This window comes from Euprymna scolopes, chromosome 20 (genome assembly GCF_053919585.1).
Source record: "Euprymna scolopes isolate OS-2025 chromosome 20, ASM5391958v1, whole genome shotgun sequence".
Classification (NCBI taxonomy): Eukaryota; Metazoa; Mollusca; class Cephalopoda; order Sepiida; family Sepiolidae; genus Euprymna; species Euprymna scolopes.
In genome coordinates this window covers 88,452,587-88,480,306 of record NC_136501.1, presented here as the reverse complement: position 1 = coordinate 88,480,306, position 27,720 = coordinate 88,452,587, and the positions used below count along the sequence as shown (strand labels likewise).

Genomic DNA, 27,720 nt, shown 5'->3' with positions numbered 1-27,720 from the left:
TAGAACTTTCGTGTACAAGTCTGGGAGTGATCTTAGTCAAGTTTTGTCTCAGAATACCCCCGATAATTACCGATAATCGAAACTTATTTTAATTTATCATCGGCAAAGCCATTTTTTCCATGTTGTCACTTAGCAACAATGAGAACAGCAAACTCCGCACGTAAATTTCTTTATTTTTTTTCATTAACTGCAAAGAATTTTATAAAACTTGACATGTTTTTTAGCATTGCAAAAGTAATTTATGTTTCTGTTTTTGAACGTCCATTGAACAAGCAACTGATCTGAAGAAATTGTAAAATAGGCTACACACATATTTAGTGAAAATATGATTCAGAAGTTTCTTATGTCGGTTTAACAAAACATAGGCCCCAATAACCAAGCACAAGTAGTATGCCCGGCAACATAAGATAAGGAATTTTTCGACACATTTGACTAATTGTAGAACTATATAATTACAACCACATAAATTCTTACAACGGATAGATAGTCGGTGTTGATCCTGTGGTTTCTTTTGCATACAGTTCAAGAAATTATGGCCCCCAAAACCTCACAAAAGTAGTTGGTTTTGAGCTGGAAAAATAGCTGCTAAGAGGACAAATCAGAGAGATTGAATTGTTGTTGGCACGTTGCATCCACTGTGAAGACAATTCCACAGGCGCACAGTTCTAAGAAAGAAACTTTGTTCATGGAATCTACGTTTAGATTTAGACACAGATAAAGAATGGGGAAAATTATTGATAGTGTTTTCAGCTAGACGAGAAAGTTTGGCGAGGGGGACCATAAATTGGAGCTCAAACGAGCACTTGCCATGAAAATAACAATAAAGCAGAAACAGACATCTCTTCTGTGAGAAATAAGTTGCAGGGAAGAGAAAAGGGCATCCCCTATGAGGCCACAAAATCTATTTTGAACTCTATCAAAGCAGGATAAGTCCTTTCTAGCAGCTCCTGCCCAGATGTGGCAACAGTATACCATCTTTGGACGTACCTGGCTCTTATATAGATAGAGAATTGCATCAAAAGTGAGGTATCTACTGGATCGATAGAAGGATCCCACCATTAAATATGCAAAGCTGAATTCGGTAATGTTTTTCAGGAGAGTCTAGGATTCTGTACTAAATTAAAATCTAACGCAAAATTGATTTTCAAACACAAATGTGAATAAAAAGTTGGAACGTCCACAAGAAAGAGTACTACAGCCAACCAATTACTCCAAATGGGCAGCTCGCATTGTTAAAAAAAGAAAAAAAAAAAAAAAAAAGCAGCATTAGCGATGATTTTTACAAAAAAAAAAAAAAAAAAAAATTTCACTAAATGCTACATGGACGTCACTTTACCTTGATCACAGATTATAAACCTGTTGCTTGCATTTTCGGATTCAAGAAAGATATTTCAGTCTATACAGCTAACTACCTGCAAAAATGGGCAACTCTGATGTTGTATTCTGATTTCTCCATAGGACATTCAACTGATGCACTCAACATGCAGACTTAAAAATAAGCAAACCAAAGGCAAAGAAAATTAAGTTCAATACTAGCTCATAAAATTTTTCATTATTCGACCGACAAGTTATTCAGCTCATTAACGTTTATCATTGCATGTTTTTAATCTCGATATGTGGTAACTTGTTATTTAAAAAACAAAAAATGAAAAAAAAAAAACAAAGAAAAACATTTCAGATGCAAAAAAGTGAAAATACATGAGATTTTATTTTTCAAATGCATCAATGTACCATTGAGGAAGGAATTGATATTCAGAATCGTGTCCAAGGTTTTGCCACGTAATTTCATTGGATTTTGAAACTCGGCTGAACAGATAAACATTTCTATTAAAATAGAAAAAAAAATCTTTTAGAAAATTAATAATAAGCAAAAACATTAATGAAAAAAACTTTAGGTAAAAAAAGATTTAAAAAATTACTAAAAGAAGAATGAAAAACAAAATTAATGAAGAATTTTAGGCAAAAAAAAAATGTATCTTTGTACTAAATTCTTTTATTTCCGATTTTAAAGCTAATTTTTTTTACAGTGATATGATTGGTCAATGGCAAAAGAAGCTGAAATAAAGATGAACATCTCACTCCCACTCGTGTGTTTAGCTGTGTAGAGGGCAACAAAACATTCTTTTTTTTTTTTTTTTAAACAACTCTAATCAATTCCAACTAATTCAAAATTAAGAGAAAAATACTGAATGCGGTGGGGGTGGGAGAGATGTTCTACTTTGATGAAGCAAACTCAACTTTTTTATGAATCTTGAAATCTCAGCCTTCATAGAAAAATAAGCATTTTCAGAGATAAGAAAGAAAGACAATATGGAGAGAGCAAGGAGAAGAGAAAGAGAGAGAAAAACGGAAAAGAGAGAAAAGGGAAAAAAAAAAGGCATGAAGAAATATCATCCAGCAAAATAGCAATGAAAAAAAACAAAAAAAATAAAAATAAGGAGGTAAGGCACTGGCAATATGGCAGAAATCAATCTTTTCTAATTTAAAAAAAAAAAATGGATTTCGACAAAAAAAGGGATAGAACTTGCATCCCTATTAGGTTTCAAAGTTTGAAAACATCTGAAGAAGGTTTGAAGTTACATTACTGAAAAATTGTAAATATAAACACCAAGATGAAAGTGCATCAAGCAAAACAGTTCAGCTGATGAGGGAGGTCCTTAAAAAAAATTCTTGAACATGTTATCTCTGGTAATTCGAATTTAGATTTGCTTAGAATTGAATCGTTTCTATATTCCTTTCAAGCATGTTTTTAATACTCTAAATATTTCTTCTATTTCTCATATTGAAATACAGTTAACAGAAATACTCAAGGCTGAATTTGGTAATGTTTTACAAGAGAGTCTAGGATCCTGTACTAAATCAAAGGTAACTTTCAAATTAAAGTACTTTATGTTGCACTTTACATAGTGAATAAAAAGTTGCAACGTCGACAACAGGAAAGAGTACTACAGCCAACCAATTACTCCAAATGGGCAGCTCGCATTGTTGTTGCTAAAAATGGAAATGGAAGAGTAAAAATATGTTCTGATTTTTCCACCAGATTAAACAATTCCTTAGATGTACATCAGTATCTGTTAGATTTGCGCCCCAATTTAAAAAATTTTTTTTTTACTTGGGAGTCACCACTTATCAAGGCCCGAAAACCATTCAAGGATAAGGATTATGATCTCTTTGCAAAATTAAATGGTAGAATTTCTGTTGAGAAAACTGATTATTTTAATGTTTTCTTACACTTGGAGGTTGCTGAGGGGTCGGAGGAGCTGACAATCAACACAATGGATTGTTTTGATTTCGTAATCCAAATAATTCAATAGATTTAATCTTTGGTGCATTCTTTTAAAAGAAAGAAAATGTTTGAATTTGAAAAGAAATTGGAAACGGACCGAGTAAATCCTCATAATTAAAAGATTTTGAAGTTATTTGCACCCAATAATTTCATAAATATAAATAAAAAGATTACTATAATAAATTATAGTTTTATAAAAATATGGTTTACTCAATAATTTCATAATTATAAATAAAAAGATTACTATAATAAATTATAGTTTTATAAAAATATGGTTTACTCAATAATTTCATAATTATAAATAAAAAGATTACTATAATAAATTATAGTTTTATAAAAATATGGTTTACTCAATAATTTCATAATTATAAATAAAAAGATTACTATAATAAAATTATAGTTTTATAAAAATATGGTTTACTCCATAATTTCATAATTATAAATAAAAAGATTACTATAATAAATTATAGTTTTATAAAAATATGGTTTACTCAATAATTTCATAAATATAAATAAAAAGATTACTATAATAAATTATAGTTTTATAAAAATATGGTTTACTCAATAATTTCATAAATATAAATAAAAAGATTACTATAATAAATTATAGTTTTATAAAAATATGGTTTACTCAATAATTTCATAATTATAAATAAAAAGATTACTATAATAAAATTATAGTTTTATAAAAATATGGTTTACTCAATAATTTCATAAATATAAATAAAAAGATTACTATAATAAATTATAGTTTTATAAAAATATGGTTTACTCAATAATTTCATAAATATAAATAAAAAGATTACTATAATAAATTATAGTTTTATAAAAATATGGTTTACTCAATAATTTCATAATTATAAATAAAAAGATTACTATAATAAATTATAGTTTTATAAAAATATGGTTTACTCAGTAATTTCATAATTATAAATAAAAAGATTACTATAATAAAATTATAGTTTTATAAAAATATGGTTTACTCAATAATTTCATAATTATAAATAAAAAGATTACTATAATAAAATTATAGTTTTATAAAAATATGGTTTACTCAGTAATTTCATAATTATAAATAAAAAGATTACTATAATAAAATTATAGTTTTATAAAAATATGGTTCACTCAATAATTTCATAATTATAAATAAAAAGATTACTATAATAAAATTATGGTTTTATAAAAATATGGTTTACTCAATAATTTCATAATTATAAATAAAAGATTACTATAATAAATTATAGTTTTATAAAAATATGGTTTACTCAATAATTTCATAATTATAAATAAAAAGATTACTATAATAAAATTATAGTTTTATAAAAATATGGTTTACTCAATAATTTCATAATTATAAATAAAAAGATTACTATAATAAAATTATAGTTTTATAAAAATATGGTTTACTCAATAATTTCATAATTATAAATAAAAAGATTACTATAATAAAATTATAGTTTTATAAAAATATGGTTCACTCAATAATTTCAATGAGGGACATAACGTCTGACCAAAGAAAAAAATATGAAAAAATTTACAAAAACACATAAATCGATAGAACACAAGTTTTATTAATTTTCAGTCCAGGATAAATTTCATTTCGGTCCACTACTTTTATCTATTCTCAAGTAAATTCTTTTTCTTGATAATTATACGATTTTTTTTTTTAGTATGCTCTTACTTCACCTATTTCTCTACTGCATCCTCCTCCTTCATCTTAATTACATCATTTGCCTTTTCCTACTATTTTTTTTTTTTTTTCAGTGATCACCACTTATCAAGGCCTGGAAGCCACTCAGGGATAAGGGTTATTGCAAGTACATTACGTTAGAGTGGAGATTTGATGAAGTGTTTACTTAAGGGGGCGGTTCATTAGGAATTTGTTAACATTGGACTTGAAGACATCCAAGTTGTAGTCCGGTGGGAAGCAGGCAGACGGAACAGAGTTCCACAGGCGTTCACTTTCTAAGAAAGAAGCTTTGTTCATGGAATCTGCGTTTTGATTTAGGCACAGATATAGAGTGGGGGAAATTTTTCACAGTGGATTCAGCTAGACGTGTGTTTTTCGTGATAGATTGGTGAAGGGGCACCAGAGATTGGAGTTCAGACGAGCACTTGCCATGGAAATAACGATAAAACAAGGATAGGCTCGCAACGTCTCTTCTGTGGGAGAGAGATTGCAGGGTAGAGAAAAGGGCATCCCCCACTAAGCCACGAAGTCTATTTTGTACTCTGTCAAGGCAGCATAGGCTGTTTTTAGCAGCTCCTGCCCAGATATGGCAACAGTATTCCATCCTTGGACGTACTTGGCTTTAACCAGTCATATCTTCCCCCCCTGAACCACGCGCTCGAGATCAGAGGAGAGAGAATCAGAGAGAACTTTATCATTTACAGCCTTTGATGTGTTGCCGTAGATCGTTGTGTCATCAGCATAGATGTCAACGAATGATTTAAGTATGTGTTTAGGGAGGTCATTGATGTAGATCAGGAAGAGAGTTGGGCCTAGGATTGACCCCTGAGGGACTCCAGCATTTATATTGCAGGCCTCCGATTTTTGTCCATCAACCACTACTCTTATGAGCCTATCGGAGAGAAATGATTTAATGATTGAGAAAACATTTCCAGTTATACCGTAGCTGGAAATCTTGTGAAGTAGACCCTTATGCCATACCTTGTCAAAGGCCTTTGATATGTCAAGAGCAATTGCCCTAGAAAGGAAGCCTTTGTCAAGAGATTCACTAATCCTGTGGGATATAACCGTCAGCACATCTGCGGTAGATCTTGCAGAGCGGAAACCATATTGTGTGTCACTAAGAAGGTTATTCCTGCTGAGGTGGTTGACTATTTCTTTATTTAATATGAATTCCAGCAACTTACTCATAACACACAGGAGACTTATTGGTCTGTACTGAGAGGGAGATGACTTATCACCTGAATTCTTAAATACAGGGCAAACTGATGAGGTCTTCCAGGGAGTCGGAAAGCACTTCTCCTTAAGGCAGCGCTTAAATAGTTTCGTAAGTATGGGAGCAAGTTCTGGTTGAAGCTTTTTTAACACTATAATTGGGATTCCATCAGGGCCAGTTGCTCTACTGGAATCTAGGTTTTTGATTAGCTTGGCGACCTCATGCATGGATATTTGTATGTTACCTAGCTTGTTCTGTGTTATAGAAGGAAATATGGGGAGTTGATGGTCTTCGTCGCATAGGGTAGAATTAGCTGCAAAGTTCTTTGCAAATAGTTTGGCCTTGTCTGACGCTGACGAGATGACCTCTGGTCCATTGATAATGGTTGGGATAGAACGCACACTTCTGTTCAGGATCCTATTTGTTATTTGCCAAAACTGGTGGGAACCAAGCCGCTGATCAGCTACCTTGGATTTAACAGACTGGGCATATAGCTCTCTTGCATTTTTTATTACTCTTTTACAGTGGTTGCTGGCAGTCCTGAAAGCAGCTTTAGTCTCAGTGCATCTATTACATTGGTAGCTATGGAAAAAGTGATTTCTGTGTGTGATAGCAGCTGCACATTCTGGGGAGAACCATGGCTGGCTGTTAGGTTTTTGTTGGAATTTTTTAGATGGTATGAATTGGTCTATGTCTACAATTAACCATTCGGTCGGATCTGGTACTATAGAGGACACTTCCTTTTTAAACATGGAGTGCAGAGGTAAATCAGATATGAATGTACGGAAGCTATCCCAGTCAGCCATAGAGTATCGGTATACAGTACGGTGGAGGGATACGTCTGGGGGCTTCTTACATTTCGTTTTTATCTTAACTGATACGACGGAGTGGTCGGAGGATCCTAGACGAGAATGAACGGAACATGAACATAGCTCAGGGGAAGTTGAGAGAAAAAGGTCTAATTGACCAGGTGTATCGGGCACAAGGATCCTTGTAGCTCATTGACACATTTTGAATGTTTTTTTAACAGAATGCATACAGGCGCATGGAAAAATATCAGCAGGAACTTTAGAATAGCCTACTTGCAAAGAGATTAGGAGCAGTAGCCAAAAAGGCACATATGCAAATTAGGAATATGTGCAGGCTTGTCTGAGAAGAAAAAAAAAAAATACTCCACGTGGTTGGAGGAGAGAAGAAAAGTTTGCACTGGAGAAGATGGACGTGTAAAGTTGAAAGCGAGAAATAGTTAATGCCAGCGTGAGGAGGAGCAGAAAGAAAATGCGAACAGGGGAAATAGACATGTGGCTCCACAGTGGCAGCAAGAAACTTTTAAACTGATGTTGAGATGGCAGGGTTTTGTTAATCTTATAGCCGGTGAAATGAACAGTTAGAAAAAACAAGAAGCAAACATTGTTTCGAAAGTAATGTTAATAAATGTCTTTTGCTGAAACAAAGTTGAGTCGGATTCATTTATTTTTGTTTGTTCCTTTTCGATGGTGCTGGACAGAATGGGAGGTCTACGAGAGGGTTGAACTGTAACGAACACTGTCCAAGTGCAACAACCATGTTACACGAATACTTGTGTAATGTAAAAATAGATATTAACTTGAAATGTTCATTATCCAATAAAAAAAAAAAAAAATCAAACCATTTTATAAAAATATTTTCATAATGTGTATAGGCAATGACACATACAGCTTTTTATGTCTACACTGTCGAAACAATTACCCAAAAAAAGAATTGGACGTAGATTTTCATGAAAAATAATTAAAAAAACGAATGATTATATACATTCATTTATACTCAGATAAACAATTTGTCAAAGATTAGTATATAAGAAGTTATGAAACTTGTAAGGTAATACACGAAGGGGGAAAAAAAGAAAACATTCAAAACATCATGTCATCAAATACAATTGATAAAGAACACATGTTTATGTTATTTGCAGAGGGTTGGTTTTTGTCCGTTGATAACCAGTCGGACTATGTCTGCTCACCTAGAAAAACATAAGAGAGCGAGTTCTCCTTTCAGAAAGAAATGAGAACAAGAGAATGTAATCTATAATATAAATCTCACCTATCTGTTTAAATGTATGTAAGTGTGTATGTCTGCCAAAAAACTTTTGACAGAGGCGACAGATTTTCCAGAGATCGGTATCATTTTGAAGTTCGCCCCTTTAGACGACAAATATCGAAAAATTAGCCAAAAACATTGATTCCTTCACCCTCTGGCCATTTTTCTACAGGGAGGGGTCGCTTTTTTCGCCGATATTTTCGAAAGTCATCCCCTCTTTTCGATTATCTAGCCTTAATTTAAACTTATGTCACTTCCGGTTTGGCGATGGGTGCAACAGCAAAGACATCACGTTTTATTTTAGGTTCTTCTCCTCTATCGCAGTATGGGTTCAAGCCTGCCTGCCTACTACCACTTGCTTTTTTTTCTCAACACACACCTCCAAACACTCGGTCAACGCCGGGCACCCAGGCTAATGTTAGATAATGACAGACATTAGTAAAAGGAAGATAACTAAGACACCAATCCAACAATCCAAGGGAGATAACTAAGATATCAAACCAACAATCCAAGGGAGATAACTAAGATATCAAACCAACAATCCAAGGAAGATAACTAAGATATCAAACCAACAATCCAAGGGAGATAACTAAGATATCAAACCAAGAGAGAATGAAAACGCTAATCCAAGGGAGATCACTACAATAATTTTTCATTTCAAGAACAATATGGTTGTGTTCAAGTCTAAAAGTAAATAAGTTCTTGATGAGCAGTTCCATAAATTTACCAAATTTTCATTACTAATGATTACTATATTGTCCAATTTCTACTGTACACTCTTTAACCCTTATCCTTGAGTGGCCTCTGGGCCTTGATAATGTGGTGATGCCTATGTAAAAAAAAAAAACAAATACTGATAGCGAACCCTGCAGAATATTGCTTCCATACTTGAGACGACAAATATAAAATATTATTGGAACTCGTTCCTGAAGTTGCCTAGGAAAAGTGAGGAATACAAGAAACTCCTAAAGTAAAACGTTTTCTTTGAGTGGAAAATTTTTTTTCTACATAAGGCACATTAATATGAAGACATAAGAGGATGCTAAGAATTAGTGGCCATACTTACAGGGGCATTCTAAGTAGAAAATGCTGTAGCAAGGTACCTGTTCATATTACATTTAAATTTCTGCATGTTAGTAAAGTCTGGGAAACGGTGAGCAAGGATGGAATTCCAAAGGCGATCAGGTCAAGGACAAAAAAAAAAAAAGAGTAGAAAGTTCCCTGTTACCTGGAGTGAAGGAGTGGAATTTTGCTGATTGTCAGGTGGGTCAGAGGTATTTATACTAGTGTAACAATTTCATAGGAACACATCCCATTTAAGTACTTGTAAAACAAGCATAGCAATGCAACATTGAGGTGATGGAACAGAGTCTGGAGCTTGGTAGACAGTGGGAGACTTATTCGATTAGAGACTCTTTCATAGACCTTGTCTAAAAAGGAGAGGTTAATAGCTGGTGTTAATAGATGTGGAAACCATATGCCGTGCATGAGGAAATGCTGGTTTTGTAGAGATATAGGATATTGGCAGGTGTGAGAAGTTTTCTAGCTTGGTAGAGCGAGCCCATCTTTTTGCCTTGACAATGTATTTCATGTATTTTTTCAAATTCATGTTACCTGTGGATGTGAGGCTGAATAATGAATTCTCAGGCAGATTGCTATTAGTCATGGCGATCGGTGGTTGAAAAGGGTTCTTAGAATTGTTGAAGGAAAGGAGTTTTTTCTTAGTAGCATTAAATGTTACCATTCCTTTATGTCCCCATTCCACTACAGACTGAGAGTCATTTTCTAAGGATTCAGCCATTGTATATTTGTTTTTTCCGCGTATTGAGAATAGAGTGAATAAAGTGTATATCTAAATATACCCATCAATTATATACCATTATGAAAATCAGGAAAAATAATGGTCAAAGTATTGAGCTATAAGGAACACCTGCAGTAATATCATCTTTCTTTTTTTTTTTTTTTATTACATTTTCACCTCAAACAAGGCACATTGCCATTTTGATGTAGGAGGCTACTATCAGTGACATAAGCTGCAGGGGTACTATGTGGGGAGTTGGGCAGCAAGATGTCGGTTCACGTTACACTTGTACTTCTGCATGTCTAGAATTGGAGAAGCAGGAACCCAGAAGGGAATTCCATAGTCTAGCGGTTCTGGGGAAGAAACTACTGGAGTAAAAGGCTCTCTTACATCTAGGAATCTCAACTGTGAAGGGGTGGGATTTTGCTGCTTGTCGGGTTTGTCTGGGGTATTTAGGTGGAGGGGGCACAAGTGCTTGCAGTTCGTCAGAACATACACCGTTAAAGTACTTGTAGAACAGGCAGAGGGATGCTACATATCATCAATGGGACAGAGGCTGAAGCTTAAATGACAGTTCAGGACCTATCATGTTGGCGACTCTCTTTTGAACCTGGTCTAGGAGTGAGAGTCTAGTGGCAGATGCACCAGCCCAAATATGGCAACAATACTCCATACATGGGCGAATGGTGGCCTTATAGAGGTACAGGATACTTTCAGGCATTAGTAGCTTTCTAGCACGGTAGAGGGAACCTACCTTCTTCGCAGCGGTCCTGGCAATGCTCTCAATGTAATTGTTCCAACTCATGTTTCCTGTGAACGTTAGGCCAAGAAGTTTAAAAGATGTACTTTCAGATAAAGAGTTTTTGGCCATTGCTATTGGTGGTAGAGAAGGTTTCTTGTAGTTATTGAAGGAAACAAGTTTAGTCTTGACAGCATTGAATGTGACCATCCATTTTTGTCCTCATTCCACTTCAGATTGGAGGTCGTCCTCTGGTGTTTCTGCCATTTCTTTAGATATTTAAAAGTACGGTGATTTCTTTTGACTAAGAAGGATCTGATTATATTAAATATTCGTCCAGTAATACCGTATGAATTCATTTTCATAAGACCATCATGTCAAACATTGTCAAAGGCTTTAGATATATCAAGCACAACCGTTGTAGTTTCACTGGCTTTGTCAAATGTTATATATATATTAGTGTTGTACCGATTAATCAGAATCGGAATCGAGAATCGGTAGTTTTCGGAGTATTGGAATCGGTATCGGAAAAATTTGTGCCTAATTTCCGTTAAAATATACATGAATGTATCGCAATGAATTTATCAAAGTCTGGATAAAATAGATAAAGAGAAAACATTTAGAAATTTTTCAAATTGAAAAAGAAATTATATCTACATTTAAAAGTGCCCCCCACCCGCATTGAAATTCTACTTTTGAGCGATATTTGTGAACCCACTAAAAACAAACTTATTTTAGAATTTAGGATGGAGAGTTAGTAGCCCATATAAATTAATCTCTAATTAAGTATGTATAAATTTTAAAAGAATCGGAATCGGGAATCGGATCGGAAATTTTGAAAGGAATCGGTAAAAATTTTTTAATCGTCCCATCACTAATATATATATATATATATATGTGTTCAGAGGTAAAAATAAAAAAAAATGATAATTTAGGTTTCTAATGTCACCTCATTACGGTCAAACTTGTTTCTGTTGCAAAAAGAAAAAAAAAAAAAGACAAAGTTCTGAATTTTTTAGATGTTTTGATTACTTGTATTGATCGGATTATTGTTCTCATCTTGAGTGTAATTTCTGCAATGTTTTGATCGGACACATCTATAGAAACCTTTCTCTTTTCTTTTCCAAACAACAACCACCATGCCTAAAAATGGCCGAAGGACAATACGACCAAAACGTTGCACAGATAACATGCAAGAGGAGAACAATAGTCCGATCAATACAAATAATATATTAAAAAAATACTTGTGCTGTCTTGGATATTTTCGGGACAAGATCAAAGTGTAGTATCTGTTCTTCAGATGCTGCACTACAATTTCTTGTTCTCTGTCAGTGGAGGAGAAATCATTCACGACTGAGACAATTTTTTATTTTTGTACCTTTTCTCCATGTTAAAAAACGACCCTGGTGTCTAACTCTGTCCCGTGGGGAGACATTGTAAATAGGAACAAGTGGTCATGTAAGGGGAGATCACTCAGTATAACTTTGAAATTACAGTGTATTATATAATACTACAAAAGGATGTTCTTGTCTATATATATATATATACATATATATATATATATTCTCTCTATATTAAAAAAAAAAGTATGATGTACATACATGTGACAAAATTATATTCTAAAAAAAAATCATGTGAATTGATCAATTTTATAAAGAAAATAATTTTTTAAGGGATTAATGGGAATTTGTAGACATTACAACATGAGTTATCTCTCGTCATATTTTTTAGATTGTTTCTAAATGAGGGACATAACAACTGCTTTTCTGTTAATCATAAAATTTGATTTTCTAATTTAAAAATAAAACTACTTGTAATGATTAAGTGATTGCGAGTGATTAACCTAGAAACAAAGGAATTTTTCAACAAACTTGAGATTAAATTTTTTTTTGTCAGAGTTTTAAAGGTTGAAAAACTTCTGATTCCTTTCAAAATTTCCGATCCGATTCCCGATTCCGATTCTTTTAACATTTATACATACTTAATTAGAGATTATATTATATATCTATAATGAAAATTCTGGAAATTATATTCGAACCTGAAGTCAAAGAAAAAAAATTATTTATATCTTTATCAATGATTTGTATTTATTTCAATGTTTTCTCCAAATGATTTGAAGAAATAACATACAATATTTGAACATATGTGGTGCGTTTGTGACATGAAATAGGATACTAGCAGGTATTTGCAGCAGACTTGGCAGTATCTTTAATTGGTAAGTATGCAAAAGATACAACAAAAAGAACATGATTTTTACCTGTGATCATTTACTTTTACTGTGTCTTTGAGAAAAGAAAAGAAATCGTCAAGAAAATTGAAGCAAACATTTGGACTCCATGGATTTCGGATTTCCTGTAAGAAAATAAAAGACATGAAAATGACTGCTGTCCAAATTTCTATAATTTGGATTTAATGATAACAAGTGAAGCATGCATGGTCCCCCGTGAGTGTACAGTGAACGAGGCATAAAAAAAAAAAAAATATGACTAAGTTCCGCATTTGCGCCAAAAGTCCTCAAGTCTTTAACATATTTAAATTTGAGTTCAGCACCATGCGAAACTGCTAAATAGACATACACAGAAAATTTTGACAAATATGATGAAATAGTCCCAACAATAGAGTGTTTTTATTAGCCCTAAAAGAGCTTCTGGGGCACATCCAAGAGTTATCGTGAAGTATAGACAAACAAAATTATATAGAAATCAGTTAGTTACAACTTTTCTGAAGGTTTTATAAAAATCCAAGGCATCAATTTTTTTTAATAAGCATAAAAGTATCAATTTTAGCCATTTTAACCTGAAAGGCACCCCTGGGGTGGGTGGGGTGGGGGTGGGGGAACCAGAGTTTTCCCTGAAAATCGGTTCTGTTACTTTTTTATTCATATCATGTTTAATGTTTGTGCAAAATTTCGAAAAATTCCAACAAGGCGTAGTTATTGAGAAAAGTGCGGACAGACAAAGGATGAACGGACAAAGGATGAACGGACAAAGGATGAACGGACAAAGGATGAACGGACAAAGGATGAATTTACACATCCACCCTCCTTTTGTTGGGGATCAAAAAAAATGCCATCCTGTGGCTGACGTCGTTATCATGATCCCAGATCAAGCAATGGAAGTGGGTCCCAACTTCCTCATTCCCAGCATAGAAGAGTCAGTGTTTGTCTGGTTTGTTGTTTGAAAAATCAAGCAACAATGGATGAAACATGGACCCACAACTTCACTCTCAAGTCAAATTGGCAGTCAATAGAGGATGTTTTAACTGTAGAAATATTTTCTCTTTTATTAAAAATCTTTCACATAAAAATGCCAATTAGTCATAAAACATAATTAAAAATGTATTAATTTAACTTTTCCAAAAATTGTTTTTTCCTCCCCACGGAGTGTCTGACTGATCTAATTGATATTATCTGAATACCAGAACACAAAATAAAGTGTGCATGCATGACCTATGTCAACAATAGCCAATCAGCATGTTAGGTGTAGAAGAAAAATTATTCCAGAACCTTCTGTGTATACATCCATAAAAAGCCAAGATAAACTAATAACTGAACAGATTGCTATTGACATAGCACAAATCAACCAGCATCCATGCCAGAGTACATCATGCTTTTGGGTGGAAAGGAAGGGGGGGTTGAATCTATTCACATATTCCTTATGATTGGCTAATTTTTTTACCTTGAAATAATATTTTTTAGTTTTTTACATCAAATGATTACATATCTTGTCTGAAGAGATTTCCATTAAAGAAAATGGTTGAATTGCAGAAGATATTTAATTTTGTTAACAATATCATAAGTGCATAAAAAATCATCAAGAAAATTAAAAAAAAACATTTAGATTCAATGGATTTCGGATTTGTTGCAATAAAATAAGTCATGCAAATAATCTTTGTCCAAATTTTTTTAATAGTGATATTATTTTAATGTATATTATTTTAATGTATATTATTTTAGTGTATATTATTTTAGTGTATATTATTTTAATGTATATTATTTTAATGTATATTATTTTAAGTATATTATTTTAATGTATATTATTTTAACGTATATTATTTTAATGTATATTATTTTAAGTATATTATTTTAATGTATATTATTTTAATGTATATTATTTTAAGCATATTGTTTTAGTGTATATTATTTTAGTGTATATTATTTTAGTGTATATTATTTTAAGTATATTATTTTAAGTATATTATTTTAAGTATATTATTTTAATGTATATTATTTTAATGTATATTATTTTAGTGTATATTATTTTAGTGTATATTATTTTAGTGTATATTATTTTAGTGTATATTATTTTAACGTATATTATTTTAACGTATATTATTTTAACGTATATTATTTTAACGTATATTATTTTAACATATATTATTTTAACGTATATTATTTTAGTGTATATTATTTTAGTGTATATTATTTTAATGTATATTATTTTAGTGTATATTATTTTAATGTATATTATTTTACTATATGTTATTTTAATATATATATTATTTTAGTGCACATTATTTTAATATATATTACTTTGGTGTATATTATTTTAATATATATTATTTTAATGTATATTATTTTAATGTATATTATTTTAATATATATTATTTTAATGTATATTATTTTAGTTATACCATCCCCTCCTCCAATAATGTTTACAAAATCTATTAAAAAATATTCTTAGCAAATCCTAATATTAAAATATTGCAAGGTTCGAAAATACAGGGTGTCCGTAAAGTTACTATACAGTCTTACAAGTTACTTTACAGACACCCTGTAATATATTAAGAGTACAGTAAGATATTGTATTGTAAAACAATAAGACTGTATAGTAACTTTACGGACATCCTGTATTTAGTTCTTTTCCACCTAACTTCTACCTCCACCTTCGCAAATTACTTGTTAAAAATCCTGCTGCAACATTTTAACTCCACGATGATGTGTAGGGCTATGACAAGAGAATAATCTTATCGTTGTTTTGACTCGCGAGTATATATATATGTATATATATATCCAACACAGACGCACTTAATCAATCAAGAAGCACATCACTCTACATAAAAACATATACGATATTAACTGATATATACTCGAGAGTCAAAATAATGAAAAGAATATTTTCTTGTCATAATCTTAATGATATGACAAGGGTCAAAAAAACATTTATCTGTTACCTAAACGTGACGTTTACCTAAAAAAGCACTAAGCATTACTAACCTTTACCATGTGTGGAATTTTAATTGTTTTGAATTCTTGTAATCTCCGAACAATTCCGTCATCATCGCGAAAACCACAAATTATCGTTGGGACTCCAGGGAGATAACTCTGACACCACCATTTGATCAGCTTGAATCTAACGACAACAAGAATGGAAAAAAAAAATTTTTTTAATTTCAAATTAAGAATAAAAATATTTATTGAACCTAAGATTACAAAGCATCATCAATCATTTTAACATCCACTTTACATGCTGGCATGTTTGAAAAAAAAAAAAAAAAAAAATTTCCGAGAATTTATTTTTCCATTTTCCAAATTTTTGCAGATTTCTGTTGGCGTTAACGCAGATAAATTTTATGATTTATTCCATTCACAAACAAAAATCGTCATTTGCTATCTCACAATCTGATTGAATATGCACTTTGTCATCTTCTGGCTGTTTAGATAAACAGCTGGAAGTTGCCAATGAAAAGTTGATTTTCGCATGGGTCACAAACTGTAACAGTACCTTTTTTTTTTCAAGTCAGATTTTGTTCATGACCACAAAATTGTATCCACATCCACATTTTGGGATGAAGGGAGATGGTGTCACTCTGACAAAAAAATAATCAATTGGAATTCAATTGATGTTGAAAGAAAATTAAACATTTGTTTTAATTACCGTTTGAAGTTTTCATTTTGATTATAATTGAACATTTCTCTGCTCGTCTTCAGCTCAATATAATTTCCTTTGTCATCAATGCAATCAACTTCGCCACTAAAAACTGAAAGAAAATTTCAAATTTAGAAATAAACATGTCCTTACGAGTCATCACTTATTAAGGGTGAAAATCACTTGAGGATATAAGGTCAATGAGATTGTTAGCTTAATGATGATAAATATTATGAGAGGATTGAAAGTGATGACTGGAAGGAACAAAATTTGATTACTCATGAGACAGTTTGCCGTGGTATTTCTGATTACCGCTCCTATTTTTGGAAACAAACACAGAATGCGTTCATCAGCAGAAACAGACATGTGGCCGATATCTCACAAGCATGCATGCTAATGACTTCCTTTTGTTTGATCACAACTAAACAAAAAACAACAGACTTTTAATTCTGAACTGAAATTAATATAGACACAGTCAAATACCTAAAACATTTGTCTGTAAGAAATTAATTTTAACCATTTCTGTAGCACCAATAAATGTATTCTTTCATAAAAAAGCAAAAATCTCTTAAAGACGACTAGGGAACAAGGAGCCTCCCGAAATGCAACTTTGATGTGCCCAATGAAGTCATTCAAACCCAACAGCCAAGGGGACTCAGTAGCAGCAGCAGTTGCTTGCACTGGATTTGAAGATGGTCATATTGTAACTGCCAGGGAAGTATTTACATGGTAATGTGTTCCACAAATGAGAAGTTCTTGGCAAGAAACTCAGTTCATGCAAATTTCATTTGATATTAGGTGTACAGAGAAAGAAAGGAATGTTCTTTGCAGTTCTGGTAGCAAGGCGAGTTCTTTCTATGGATGTCTTTCAAGACGAACTGAGAGACTGAAGCCTAATGAAAATGACAACAGAGTAAGGAAAAACTAACTGTAAACAAATTTTTGTTGAGACGTTCTTTTAAATAATCAAATTCTGCCATTGTTATCAATCACCATGGTGTTGTCACACTGTCCACATGACAAACTCATTAACTTTTATCCTTGAGTGGTTTTTAGAGCTTGATAAGTGATTTTTTAGAGAAAAAAAAACGGCATTTCTTATCTTTGCAATAAATAATCATCTTTCATTCTTGTTAGGTTTTTACATCAAGTGGCTCCACGCCTTGTCTGAAAAATTTCTATAAAAAAATAAATTAAAATTTTATTCTTTTTAACATGATGTAACAATTAATAAGAAAAACTGATGAACCAGAATCAAATATTGATTTTGTAGGAAGATAAAGATGACAAAGAAACATGAAAGAGACTAACTTTACTTTATATACTAGATCATTTATCTGATAGCTGTTTTTCAGTATTGTATTTACTTGCAATTTAGGTACTTGTACAGTTTAATCATGACATTAAAACATGAAAATATCGAAAAAAAAAAAAAAGGTTATATTGTATGCATCTGTTTCGAACTGAAGATTTCCAAAACAAAAATTTCACTTAATTTGATCAAGTAGTTTTTTTTTTACAGTGGAAAAAAAACGCTTTTATGAGAGCACGTTGAAGTCAGCCATCTTTGAATTTTTAGAACAATCCATGGGGAGATAACTCAGTTTAAAGAGCCGACACTCCCTCCCAATCTCTAAATACTAGCTTTTCTTCCTAAAAATCGAACCTTTTGCTCGGTATCATAAGAAATGGTTTTTTCGCTGTAAAAAAAAAAAAAATATTTGATGAAATTAAGTGAATTTTTTTTTTTTTTGAGAACTTTGTTCCATAACGGATACAATATAACCTTTTTTTCTCGATATTTTCATTTTTTAATGCCGTGATTAAACTGTACAAGTACCGAAATTTATTCTACTTTTCTTTTTCTTTTTTAAACTATGTTATCTATGTTTGTTCAAAAACAAAGGGAAGTAAGTCTGTATAGATAAATACAGGGGTATCTTACCTTTTTAAATGACCCATATATATTAATTTCTCAAAGGAATTAACTGTTCATAACACGGCACAATGATCCCCACAAAAACACTCATGTACCAGAATCAAATATTTATTTTGTAAGAAGAAAGCTTTTGATGACAAAGAAATAATAATACTGATCTTCGGTGGAATTATCCACTCTCTGCTTAATTTTAACCTGATGTGAAGATTCACAATTTTTAGACTATTTTTACACTTCTGCGTCTGAACCTGCAATGCAAAATTAGGGTAAAATCCAAACTCATCTTTTCTTTTTTTAGTATTTCATTCTAAGGTGGCTATGGTGTACAAAGTCTTTTTGATTTGTGAAACAAAAATAATAAGTTGGTTACACAATTGCAAACTCACAAAGCGAATGGGAATTAAGTCGGGTTCGGATGATTGTGCAATAACCTTCACAGTTATTGACTGGAGAGGACGTGTCAGGTTTTTCGTTTTGTTTGGCTACAAAATAAAAAAATAAGTAATAATGATAAAAAAAAATAATTCAAATGTAATTCTTAAATACTGGTTGATATGATTGCTACTATAAACATTAATTAAGTACATTTGCTTAGATAAATTTGGCATTATAGTGTAAACAGGATATGTTTTTGACAAAGGTCACAGATAGGTCATGGGAGTGATTCTGCCTGGCAATAAGTTGGAATTTATGATTTATGATTTTAGGTTGTTGGAAAAATGGTTGAACTATTTTACTGCTCCAGAAAATAAAGTGCTTGTGCAGTATACAGAGTTTTCAAACAAATGCATTTCAGTTAAAAACACTATCACAGACTTATGTGTCATATCAAAATTAATATAAATTTTAAAAATTACAAATAAGTAATCCAGTACAAAAATAATTACAATTAAAAATCGAATTCATTGTATTATCAAGTTTTATCGTAAAAACATGCAATAAAACTTGATAATTCAATAAATTTGATTGATGCGAAAGAGTTGTGCGACCGATTCTGTATAACAAATTAACTTGCTTTCTTTGAAATCTGCCATTGAAAAAACAGAAAATGTCCGACTGCTAGTCTCTGGGATTTTTTACGAAAAATAAACCTGGTGCATCATAATTTTTGGAATAATTTTGACATGACACATAATGTATATGCTAGTGTTTATACCTGAAATATATTTGTTTGACAACCCGGTATCCTACATAAGCCCTAAATTCATCAGTTCTGATGCAATCCTCAACCTGTATAAGCTAGATATGTCCTAAGTGCAACATGGTGAAGTCTTTCTTGTCTTGACACAGTGTAATAAAGCCACTGACATATATGCAAATGACCAAGCTGTGGCACAAGCATAACGTCCACAGGAGAAAAAGGAAAGAAAAGCCAAGAGGAAAAATAAGCACGTCTGCACGAGAGGAGAAAAAGCATGCATCGACATGGCAGAGTCATTTTAACCATGTGGCAGACGACAGGAACTTTTAAACAAGATGCAATCCAAATTTTTAAGAAGAATTCATATGGACATATCAATGGAACGAATTACACACATAACAGGTGGTTATAGCTTCAGACTAAGGAGCTAATTGACCATATTATCGCTGGCTTGGAAAATATGTGTTAGGTTATTTGGTATGGAAATGACTGGTAATAAGTGCCTTTTATTTCAACTGAAAAAAAACTTGTGTTGAATTTCTATCCTTTGTTTCTTTGCGAAACTTTCATATACAATGTCAGGTCAGTGTAAAAATGCAACGAGCATGTTAAAATGTAACGACCACGTTAAAATGCAACGACCACGTTAAAATGCAACGACCACGTTAAAATGCAACGACCACGTTAAAATGTAACGACCACGTTAAAATGCAACGACCATGTTAAAATGTAACGACACGTTAAAATGTAACGACACGTTAAAATGTAACGACACGTTAAAATGTAACGACACGTTAAAATGTAACGACACGTTAAAATGTAACGACACATTAAAATAGTACAAAATCAACTCTGAGGAATGTTCTGTTCTCAGCCCTTTTCATACAAAAGAGATGTTGTGAGCCTCTCTCCACTAGCCTCTCTCCATTGTTTTGTTATTTTCATAGTGCTTGATTGAACTCTAATACTTAATACTTCGTCAACCATAAAACATTTATGACAAGAACTCTGTTGCATTTGCCTTGTTGATGCCAAAGAGTATAACTGAACGAGTGAAAATAACTTGCGAGGACAGGATATTTAATAAATGATATGTTTAATTCATTAATTAGTGAAATATGACAGGTGTTCAATAAGTAATGCCCCTGACCTAACTATGGTTCCTGATTTTCAGGTATTTGAACAGAGTCAGCCATGAAATGCAGTCTGCTGAGTGTCACACAGTGATCCTGTTTTTGTATTTGAACAGACGTACACCATAGGAGACTTTTGATGAAATGAAAGAGAAACATATGGTAATGATGCTCCATCATATGACCTTACAAAACTTTGGCATCGTGAACTCAAACATAGCAAGAAATCTGTGGAAACAACTCCCAGCCTTGCCTCCCCTCTACACCTTCTGCCATTGATAAGGTATCTGTCAGTCAAGTCAAAGCTGCAATTTTGGAAGATCAATAAATGACAGAAAAAAGAAAAAAAAGTCCATAAAGACTAAATCTAATGTCAGATGTATGATTGGGGAGTGGTGGTTATCAACTTCTTGGAGTTTTAATGGAAGCTTGAAGAAGACAAGAATATTTTATAAATGGGCTGACACAAAATTAAATAATTAAGCAATGAGCTTTAAAAAAATCTCTCTTTTTCTATTCTATCACTCCTCGTTTGACCTTGCAGCATACTGGACGATCATAGTGAATAAATCATTGATCTTCTAAAATCATGTGGATAATTGAATAATTAATGTGAGAAACATGTTAGATGGCTTTTTTTTTTTATCACAACTATTAAAATTGTCCACAGTCTGGCAGGATCACAGTAAACATGACAATGTCTAAGAATGACAAATGTCAGAATCTGTGGTATAATGAATAAAGTACGAGATAAAATTCAGTTGTAAGGGATAATCTTCTGGAAGTTGAAAGTTCAATCCTCAATGTGGATGACTCAAAGAACACAGTTGTATATTACTTCAAATTTCTACCCAGTCATGGCTGACAGCACAAGAGAATGCTACCCCCATGAATTAAATAAAAGGGTTCCATTCAAAATTCCCTGCAGATTCCAGTTTGACAAGATACACCCGAAATGTTTGGAGGTTACATCAACTGAAACATTGTGTGAATAACACTCAAGATGAGAACAGTAGTTCGAATAACCCAAATACATATTTTTCAAGTCATAATTGCACCACATTTTTTTGAATTTTATTAGAATTCAAAAAATGTGGTGCAATTATGTCTATGTTTCATTTGAATTAAAAGAATTCTTTTCACATCGCAAACACATATTTTCAAATATTGTACTTGTATGTTATTTCTTCAAATAAGTCACCTTGAGAAAGTCTTGAAATAAATACAAAACGTTGATGAATCTATGATTGTTTTTTTTTTTCCATGAAGACAAGCAACACTAAGAGTTAAAGAAAGATATGCACAATTGAAAAATACGAAACAAAAATATATTTTCCACACTATAAAATATAAAAGGGAAAAATTTTCCAAAATTGAAAACAGAATTAAGAAATTTGGAAGGGAAAATGTGGCATGAAAATGAATACATGGCGTACCTGTTGTAAGATATTGTTCAAATTTCCAACCCCAGTAACACATTTCTTTTTGAAAGTCCGTTCGATTCGCTTCCATCTTCTTCTTCTCTTCTGTGTCAAACTCACAAAGATAGAATGTATCGTTAAATCGTGTGACCGCCAAAAGCCAGCCTTCACGGTTCTCATATGGTGAACAGAGAAGTCGAGTTAAGCAGCCTCGCCAACACACAAAATCTGTGTTTAAGTTTGACCTGGAAAGAAAGTAATAAGGGTTAGAGATAATACATAAGCGTTCATCCATTAGGATCTTTATAAACGATTTTTAAATAATTTTATCTGCCAAAGATGTAAAAATTATATTATATACTAGCAAGATTATTCAGTGTTGTTCAGGAATATTTTTTCCTTTCATTTTCCTTTGCCATGTCGATGCATGCTTTTTCTCCTTTCGTGCAGACATGTACTTATTTTTCCTCCTGGCTTTTCTCTCCTTTCTACCCTGCTGTGACATTATGCTTGTGCCACGGCTTGGTCATTTGCATACATGTCAGTGGTAATTGCTCATTGATAACTGGCTGTGTCTGCACTCTTCCAAATTATTTTTATTATTACTTGTGCTCAGTAGGAGTTCTCAAACAAGTCATTAATCTTTGACAGTGATTTAGTCGTTTTTTGTTTACCAACATACTATTTTAAATCTTTCAACGGTGGTTTGCCAGTATAACTAACAAAGCAAAAAAATAAATAAATACATGACAAATAAATATTACCGAAGGCAAACTACATTAATCTTCTACCTACCTGGATAAGTTTTTTTTTTTTTACTTAAAGTATTTTATTAGTTAAAAAATAAAAAGTAGTGCAAAGTCTGTCAGGTTAAAACAAAAAACAAAATGGTTGTCTCATCTGAGCAATAGTTGAGTCTTGATAATCGTTTAAAATTCAAAATTAAACAAAATACTGGTAGAACATTACATTTTTGCAAGATAGGTGGCATTTATTGGATGTGTTTCTATCAGTATTTGTGCAGCAGGCTTTACATTACTTTTATTTTTTAAGAAAAACACGAAAATTCATCAAGTAAAACAACTACTTTGTGTTTTTAGTAAATAACAGTCTATCGCTATAGACAAATAAATATTGCAGCCATGAACAAGTAATCTAAAATATTCGTTTCGGAGTTATCTCCCCTGTATGAAGACATCTACTGTCTACTTTTTAACGTCTAAGTAAAATGCGATTTTACCCAATTTTCCGTAAAAATTACCTTTAACTATAAATAACTTTCTACTCGATGAATTTTCATAATTTTCGGATATATTACTATTTTCTAAATGACAAGTTCGTAATATTGTTTTTGTTTATAATGACAGTAAAAAAAAAAAAAATCGATCTGTCGACTGCAACAAAACAAGCAGCCATATTTCTTTAAAATTTTGAATAAAATAAAAACTTTTATTTTTAAAACTTTGTTATTAAAAGTGCAAATAAAGACTAATTGTGTTATTTTCATTTGTATAATTTTGTTCATTTTTATTGTATACGTCTCAGTAATGTCCTTTTTTAATATTTTATTTCAATAAGTAGCTTCAAAATGAAAATACTAAAAAAAATAAGTGAATCATGCATGGTCCCCCGTGAATACACAGTGAACGAGACATAAAAGAAATAACTAAGTTCAGCATTTGCCCCCCCCCCCATTTAGCCTTAAAAGTTCCCCGGGGGACGTCAAATCCTGGTGAAAATAAACAAACAGTGCAGTTTTAGGCCTTAACATAAGTAAAATTGAATTCTGCACCATGAAAAAAAGAAATGACTAAGTTCATCATTTGCCCCACCCTTATTTAGCCCCAAAAGTCCACAAGGCCTTAACATATTTAAATTTGAGTTCAGCATCATGCAAAAGCTACTAAATAGACATACACAGAAAATTTTGGACAAATATGGTAAAATTATTTACTAATTACTATCTTACTAAAATAGTCCCCAAAAATGGAGTGTTTTTATTAGCCCTAAAAGAGCCTCTAGGGCACACCAAGAGTTATCGCAAAGTATAGACAAACAAAATTATATAGAATTCAGTTAGTTACAACTTTTAAGGGAGTGGGTTTGTGTTACTATGCACATAGATTCGAAAAAATTGTCAAAAAAAAAATATACAACAAATAAATGTTATCAAAGGCAAGATAAGTTACTTTTCTACCTAACTGGATATGTTTTTAGTGTTTTTATTCAATGTAACATCGAAAAGCATACAGTGTTTACCGATGTATTGAAAAATTTTAAATGGCGCTCGACTCTCTTTAACATGCTAAGTTTGGGAAAAGGAGTTAAAAATAAAAAAAAATGCAAAATACTGTTAAAACACACACCGAATATATGTCCGCCTTTGTCACGGTAACATGTATTGAGCGAGTTTCTAATAGTATTGTGTCTAGTTTTTTATTTTGAACTCCTTTTCCCAAACTTACTGTGTCAAAGAGAAAGTCAGGCGCCATTTTAAATTTTCTAATACATCGGTAAACACTGTATGTTTTTCGAGCTGAATAAATATGTTACATTAAATAAAAACACTAGAAAATTAACCAGTTAGGTAGAAAAGTAACTTATCTTGCCTTTGGTAACATTTGTTATATATTTGTTTTTTTGACAACTTTTTCGAATCTATGTTTACAGTAATACAAACCCAAGGGAGTTTTATAAAAATCCAAGGCATCAATTTTTTTTTATATATATATATAAGCACAAACGTGTTAATTTTAGCTATTTTAACCCGAAAGCCATCCCTATGGGGGGGGGGTACAACCGGAGTTTTCCCGAAAAATCCGTTCTGTTACTTTTTTACTCATATCATGTTTAATGTTTGTGCAAAATTTCAAACGCGGACAGACGAACGGACAAGGGTGAATTTACAGGTCCACCTTCCTCTTGTCGGGGGGGGGGGGGAGAAAAAAGTAAATAAATAAAAGCAAAAGATACCGATTTGCCTTATAATGCCCAGCAGAAAATTAGAGAAACGTTAGGTAGGTCTGTCAGAAATTTCGTGAAAATAGTGAATCTTTCCAAGCTTATAACTCCTCGAAAAATGTAATTCAAACCCTCATTTTTTTTTTCAATTAAAGGAGCAAGGACCAAGGTTCCATTAAAAAAAAAAAAAAAAAAACACATGGTTTTTTTTTTAAAAAGGTTTTAAACTTCGGACTTTACAGGTAAATTTCTAAAAAAAACAAAAAAAAAAATAGTTCTTTTTTTTTGTTTTAAATTTGAATATATTATTTATTGACCTTTACTCTTCAATTTGTGATATATAAGACTTTGGTACATAAGTTAATTATTTACTTTTTTGACATTTCAAAATGGGAGGCGTGAATTATTCGACCCCCTGTCTTTCCAAGCTTATAACGCCTTGAAAAATGTAATCCAAGCCCTAATTTTTTTTTTCAATTAAAGGAGCAAGGACCAAGGTTCCATTAAAAAAAAAAAAATTGAAAAAACAAATAACGTGGTTTAAAAAAAAAGGTTTTAAACTTCAAACTTTACAGGTAAAATTCTAAAAAACACTACTTGTTTTTTGTTTTAAATTTGAATATATTATTAATTGACCTTTTCTCTTCAATTTGTGAGTAAATTATTTACTTTTTAATAGAAACTTGAAAATGGGGGGGGCGTGAATTAAAAAAAAACGTTTATCTAAAATATTATTGGAAAGAACATAAAATTTTACATTGACCCTGAAAATATCGTAAAAAATAGAATCAATAGAAAAATTTTGATAGATTTTTAAAGTTTAAAAATTGAAAAATATTGAGTTCGGAAAATTCATTACTGTTTTAAAAAAAAATATTTCTATTACTTTTAAAACCACTTTAATAGTTTATTTTGGAAGTATAATCCATAAAGAAAATAAACAACTCACTTTTAAAAGAGAAATTACGAGTTTTTTATATTTTATTCGCAGTTTCGTGTTAGGGGTGTCAAAAATTCCTACAAAAATTCGGATACACCTAAACGTTAGGTGACTATAATCTTTCGAACTCGTCGTTTACCGCGAATTTTGGTGTCGACAGATCAATTTTTTAAAATATCTCATTTTAAGCAAAAACAATATTACGTATTTAATTGTTATGCCCAAAATAGTAATATATAAAAAAAAATTACGACATATCGAGTAGAAAGTTGTTTATAGTTAAAAGTAATTTTTTACGGAAAATTGGGTAAAATCGAATTTTCTAAAACGCATTTTTTTATTTATGTACACGATATAAGTCTAAACGCAAGGGACATAACTCCGAAAGGAATATTTTAGATAACTTAATTTTTCCCCGAAAGCATGTTGTCAGTAAAACCAATTGTAATACTAAAACCAATTTAACTCTAAATCATTTACGTGACTGAGGAAATAACGACCGACAAAATCAGTCTTCCATGGTTTCGTTTTTTAAAAATACCTACGAATTTGTTGACGTTTCTTTCTGGTTGTCGTTAATAAGGGTTTCGGTGATATCATTTTTTTCTTTCTGTGTTGTTGTCGATATTGTCGCCTCTTTCGATTTGAGTGCGAAGACATGCCGGTTTTTAAGGATCCACCGTAAAATATTATCGATATATTCTTTGTCGTCATCATTCTTCTGGATCATTTCCTTAAAACCTAGTCGCAGGTCGAAACAAACATCGTCCGACGACCCGGCTCCCCCTCTCCCCGGGCACGTGTAATAATAACGTAACCGACTCTTATCGTACAAGATTTTCCTCTCCAGATCCAGGGAGAAATATCCCACCTCCTTCGGCCGACGGTAGGATGGGAACTCCCGATCGAATTTTTCCCGGGGACACAGAGAGAAACAGCTTTTCCTCCTGTCTGTTTTCTTAGCTTCTGACTCGAGTTTCTGTCTTTTAGGCACGATAGATTCAGACTCTAGTTTCCGTTTCTCGCGTTTCTTGGGAGCAAGAGGTTCATTTATTATTTCCTTGGAAGCCATATTTGACTGTAGGCGGTGTAAGGCGAAAAAGTTGTACTCTCGAAACGTGTTCCGGGGGGGGGTACAAGTAACTAGAGTTTTCTTAACATCAATTGGTTCTTGTCCAGAATTGCCCCTATATTAAAAAAAAAATAAAAATAAAGAAAAATCTATATGATGTACGTACCCGTGACGAAACGAAAATATCATATTCCAAAACTCACATAAATTGATCACGTAGTTTTATTTTTAACTAAAAAAAATCAAATTTTATAAGTAAAAGCTGAGCGATTCTATTGTCTGGCGTCGCCATTTTGAAAATAATTTGAAGAAACAAAGATGACTCAATAATAATTCAAACTTGCGAGATTTTTGTTATAATGTCTACAAATTTTCATTAATACTTTAAATGATTTTCTTTATAAAAATAAAACTATTTGATTAATTTACACGAATTTTAGA

At 32.0% G+C, this 27,720-nt stretch overlaps 1 protein-coding gene across 1 annotated transcript; it reads right to left on the bottom strand.

Annotated features, from left to right (window-relative positions):
* Window positions 1-1,672: 1,672 nt before the first annotated feature.
* On the bottom strand, window positions 1,673-27,312 carry LOC145241539 (decapping and exoribonuclease protein-like). Its single transcript, XM_080104595.1, has 7 exons — window positions 26,753-27,312; window positions 22,322-22,551; window positions 18,998-19,093; window positions 16,682-16,784; window positions 16,021-16,156; window positions 13,063-13,157; window positions 1,673-1,824 (listed from the first exon to the last, which is right to left on the bottom strand). Exons 1-7 carry the CDS (start codon window positions 27,277-27,279, stop codon window positions 1,707-1,709), a joined length of 1,305 nt encoding a protein of 434 aa, XP_079960721.1. The 5' UTR covers window positions 27,280-27,312; the 3' UTR covers window positions 1,673-1,706.
* Window positions 27,313-27,720: the final 408 nt, after the last annotated feature.